This window comes from Synchiropus splendidus, chromosome 17, assembly GCF_027744825.2.
Source record: "Synchiropus splendidus isolate RoL2022-P1 chromosome 17, RoL_Sspl_1.0, whole genome shotgun sequence".
Lineage (NCBI taxonomy): Eukaryota > Metazoa > Chordata > Actinopteri > Syngnathiformes > Callionymidae > Synchiropus > Synchiropus splendidus.
In genome coordinates, this window is record NC_071350.1 from 17,520,008 (window position 1) to 17,524,601 (window position 4,594).

The 4,594-nt window shown below is 44.8% G+C and overlaps 1 protein-coding gene across 1 annotated transcript; it reads right to left on the reverse strand.

Annotated features, from left to right (window-relative positions):
• Positions 1–220: 220 nt before the first annotated feature.
• hsd20b2 (hydroxysteroid (20-beta) dehydrogenase 2) lies at positions 221–3,677 on the reverse strand. The gene is made up of 11 exons (XM_053847027.1): positions 3,513–3,677; positions 3,072–3,118; positions 2,925–3,000; positions 2,741–2,851; positions 1,863–1,930; positions 1,757–1,801; positions 1,652–1,686; positions 1,495–1,576; positions 1,359–1,424; positions 717–866; positions 221–640 (listed from the first exon to the last, which is right to left on the reverse strand). Exons 1-11 carry the CDS (start codon positions 3,661–3,663, stop codon positions 512–514), a joined length of 960 nt encoding a protein of 319 aa, XP_053703002.1. The 5' UTR covers positions 3,664–3,677; the 3' UTR covers positions 221–511.
• Between the last annotated feature and the right edge of the window lie 917 nt (positions 3,678–4,594).

The window sequence follows — 4,594 nt, forward strand, 5'->3', positions numbered from 1 at the left end:
TCGCTCGCAGCAGCAGCTAGGTCGCTAGTTAGCATGCGAGCCAGCATGCTAACTAGCGTAGTCTGGGTCAATGTTTGCTTGGTGAAAACTTTAAATAAATAAATAAACCAAAAATCTTTTGGGTCAAAGGTGGACCTGATCAAACAGTGAAGCAATATTTCATTTCAAATCATCGGTTCCCTGCTTCTGTGAAGTTCAAACTCTCAGTAAAGACGCAAAGTTTCAGTCGAAAAGTTTTATTACATAACATTTACAGCATAGTGTTCCCTGCCTCTCACCCCAGGTCGCTGGGACAGCCCTCCACCTCCAGGAACAAGGGCAGTTGAGGAGGTGTTTGATTCATATGGGCGTAGGGGCGCGTGGCTGACTGCTAGCTCCAGTTCTGACCCGAACCAAGTCCTCTGCAAGTTAGTTTTTAAGCTGCATCCTTTCTAGTTTGCTAAACAAGTGGACCTTTTTCGATGAAACCTGAAGGTGGCAGAGAGTTTTCCAAAGACGTGGGTTGGCGGAATCACTCCGCCTTCTTGCGGAGACTTTTCTCGCCTCCTGTTCCTTTCCTTCTGCCCAGTTCAATTTGCTTGTTGAGGTGCCACGTTGAGAGTCGCAACACGTCCGGGAACAGGCATTTGAAGACGATGACCTGCAGCAGGAGCATCAGGTGTTAGAAGGTCGGATGACTGTAGAGGCCTCTGCCCCGTCACTGACCCGTCACTGACCTGTATGAAGTGGGTGAAGCAGCCGTTGGTGCTCATGGAGTAGCCCACAGTGTTCAAGGCTTCTCTCACAAATGCGTCTGCGCCCTTCACCAGGAAACTTCTGGGAATGTTGTTGGTCATGTTGGTGGAGACCAATCCAGGGGCCACATTCTGGAAGGAAATTGCAATAGCAGGCGTGAACTTTCCCCACACATTTGCTCCACGTGATGGTTCAGCTCCTCCACACAGAGCTGAACTCACCGTCCAGTAACTAAGAAGGTGACTGATGTCACATGATTCCTGGAAAAGTTCCAGTTGTCGACAACAAATATACAATAATTTGGGCCACATTTTTTCTTCATTTTGAGTGTGCATTAATAGTACTATTATTATTGTAATGTTATCATTTCATTGTTTCAATTTTTCCTGACTTCCTGGAAAAAAAACACTACTACTACAAATAATAATAATAAAACTAATTATATATTTGATTATTTCAATTTTTTAAAATCCTGTTTGTCCTGGGAAATTAACAGAAAAACCAACCAAAATGGTGAAAATAGTTTGAGACTTTTTTGTTTGTAGTTGCGACAGGACAACTATTTCACAAGTTTCCCCGGTGAATTTTACGATATATCATTTTTCATTCCGTTTTTGTCTCACCTGAACTGTGATTCCTTTGGACTTGTACTCCGTGTGCAGGCTTTCTGAGAAGTATGTAATGAAGATCTGCAAGGATAGGATGAAACGTCGGCCTCAGAAGTGAGCATCACCCGACCGGACGTGTCTGATGTCGCACCTTTGAAGCAGCGTAGGTGGCGAGCAGAGGTTGAGGTTTCACTGCCGCTATTGACGACAGGTTGATGATCAGTCCCGACTCTCTGGGAGGGAACAGATCACTTCCTTTAAAGACTCTTCCATCCGCGCACATCGACGCTCGCGAGCTTATAACTTACCGCTCGACCATTCCGGGAAGCACGATTCTGGTCATCTGTGTGGAAGACAAAGACGTTAGCGCACATTCCTACGTGTCTTACATCACAAGCGACTCTGACTCGTACCTGCATCACCGACAGGACGTTCACGTCCGTGATGTTGTTGATTCTCTGAATGAGGAAAATGAATTAGTTATAGAAGAAGCTTGCTAGACAACGCTAAAGTAGCTACCTGCTCAAGGTCAGGTACGTCGAGGAACCGATCAAAACCCTCAGAGAAAGTCATTCCCACATTGTTGACTGCGGACGGGAGAGAGCATTGTTACAAACACAACAGTAAAATCAGCAGTACGTACTTCGTTCCTCACTTATTCTCCATCAACTTAAGCTTTGACCAGTTAAATGATGTGTTCCTTCACGCAGCAAGGAGCTACATGCGATTACTTACACAAATATTTATCAGGCAAATACCTACTCCAATGTAATATGAATGAAATGCAAGTTTTGTTTACCTTGGTACTTATTCACGTCCAGAATTGACTAACTCAACACGCCTTTGGAACAAATAACTGCTCGCAGCTATTTGCTGGCTGGTGCGGGACGGTGGGAAGTCAGAATGCTAGCAGTAGTAACTGAAACTGTTTAGAATATTTTATAAAATACTAACACGAAAGCAACACTTTGCAAACCTTTGCTAACAATGTTAGCGGGTAAATATTTTTTATGTTATTCATCTCATAAAAAGCAATTTAAATTCAATTTATTTATTAATAATTTTCATTAATTGACAACTGAAGTGTGTTTGTTAGTCTTCAGTTATTAGTACGCTGCTACTAAAAATGTTTTTATGTAGACCAGTGAGTTTTAAAGAAAAGGTTTCTTCAGTAGTGACAGCTACAGCACAAATGTCTTTGCTTCTAGAATAGCATAGATCATGTATCAATCAACCTCTGATGCTACGCTAACTGCTGCTAGCAATGTAGGTGAGGGTTTACGTTGACTAACCGGGTGCCCTACGATATGACTAAAATAAAAATCAACCTCCAGGTATTTAAAGGAGACTCATGAGTCTTGTTTGAAATTGTGTTGAACATTTTCACCAAATCTTACCCAGAATTCCGACCTCCAGGCCTTGTAATCCTTTAGCGATTGTTGGGTAGATGCTTTTTCCTTCAGTGAAGTCCACTTGGATGGAGATGGTCTTGCGTCCGTGCGTTTCCTCTGAGGCGCACGTCAGTTTGAGAGATATCAGTTTGGCAGGTCAACACAGTTTCAGCGCTGAACGTTTTCTCACCGATTTCTTTGGCAACCTGCTGAAGCTTCTGCTCAGATCTGCCCACCAAAACAATGTCTAGGCCTCTCTTGGCGAGCTGCAGCAGTGCGCAGGGCATGTTTCAAACTGTGGTCTGGATGACTGGGAATCTTTCAGTCAGTGACTCACCTCTAGGGCGTACGCTTTCCCGATCCCAGATGTGGAACCTGTTATGACTGGAAATACATCGGTTGGTGAAATACTAACCTTTGAACATGACAGCTGCCCATGTTTTCTAAACGTATCTAGCTTTCCCCACCTCTTGCATCCCCAATTGTTTGGAACTTTCGTGTTCTAGACCCTGACATTTCATGGTCTTTGCTTTATGTGACGCATCCTTCAGCCTGGATCTTCTAGCTGTTCCCGTTGAAAGTTTCCTCTATACCTGCGGCCTTGCCTTCCTTACTTGTCAAACTAACTCAACTATCTGGACACAGTCTTGGCTCCACCTTGCCTTCACATCCGAGCACATACCCCTAAATGCCTAGTCTTCTTCTGCGACTGGACGTCTCCATTGCCTTCACACACACAACAGCACAACAATCCATCACCTCATGCAATAATCCTCACCTGCCCAGCGCCCGAACTTCCTCACATCCGTTCTCCAAATCTCAGACAGAAAATACTCCTTGAAGCAGTTGAAGCAACTCCAGAGCATTTTCAGCACCTGCTGCGCGAGAACCAGCAGAGCGACGGCGTGCAGCAGGTCAAACAGAGACATGGCGAATTCCTCTCTCTCCCCCTCTTTCCTGACACATATTTATGCTCTGGAGTGTCTCTGACTCCACCCACAGTGTCATACCTCTCTGTGACTCCTTCATCACACTCCAATCTTCTCTTATCCCTCAGCAGATTATTTACACTAATATTTTGTTTTGAAAACGCAGGGGAAAAGAACACACTTCAAGTTCTGTGACCTCCTTTCAGTGATGTCCCTGCTTAGATAGCTGCTGAGGTTCTAGCCAATGGATTAGGAGCCCTCTAAACGCTCCGCTTTCCTCCCCCATTATGCATTCAGGTTCATCGCCTTCCATTTGTAACAATGCAGATCCCTCATGGAGTACCTCAAAGTTCAGTGTTTGGATCACTTCTGTCTTGTTTTGAAGAATTAGCTGGCTGTAGGAGCAGGACTGCTGGAGGTCTGTTGTCTTCTCCTAAGAAATGAGATTTGGCATGTAAAGTCTAATGCAACAGTACTGGGAAGCAAAACTGACAGCCCAGGGACACAAGACTGGTTTTGTTCAGCGCCCTCAGGGCCACAAGGGAATCAGAATTTTGAGGAACATTAGGGCCAGTATTATCTGAAAGCACACTCCCAATGTGTTGCTGCAGCTTCAGAAATCATCAGCTTGGACCCTCAACTAACATGGTCTGAACCTGGGAAGAACCCAGACGTGTGGCGTCTGTAGCGTCAGGCGAGGGCGGATCGAGGTGATGGTTGACCTAGTTTAGCTAGGTGCTTGTTGATTGCTTGTTCATTGATAAACATCTTATCAAGTATGTAAGAGTCGCAGCATGGGGCCGCAGTTCTTCGTCCCTCCACTGGCACAGTTGGAAGCTGACAGTGAACGTCAGCCCGACGTTGAGGACCGTTTCACGTTTATCATCAATTTAGCTTAAGAAGAAAAGCAAACTAAGAGAAATGAAGATGT

What these genes read in the sequence shown, in the direction of transcription:
- hsd20b2 (XM_053847027.1), bottom strand. Translation starts at nt 3,663, where the DNA reads ATGTCTCTGTTTGACCTGCTGCACGCCGTCGCTCTGCTGGTTCTCGCG. An exon ending in ACGTCCTGTCGGTGATGCAG is followed by an intron (nt 1,687 to 1,756) that starts GTACGAGTCAGA and finishes TCTTCCACACAG; the next exon opens with ATGACCAGAATCGTGCTTCC. An exon ending in GCTTCACCCACTTCATACAG is followed by an intron (nt 641 to 716) that starts GTCAGTGACGGG and finishes CTCCTGCTGCAG; the next exon opens with GTCATCGTCTTCAAATGCCT.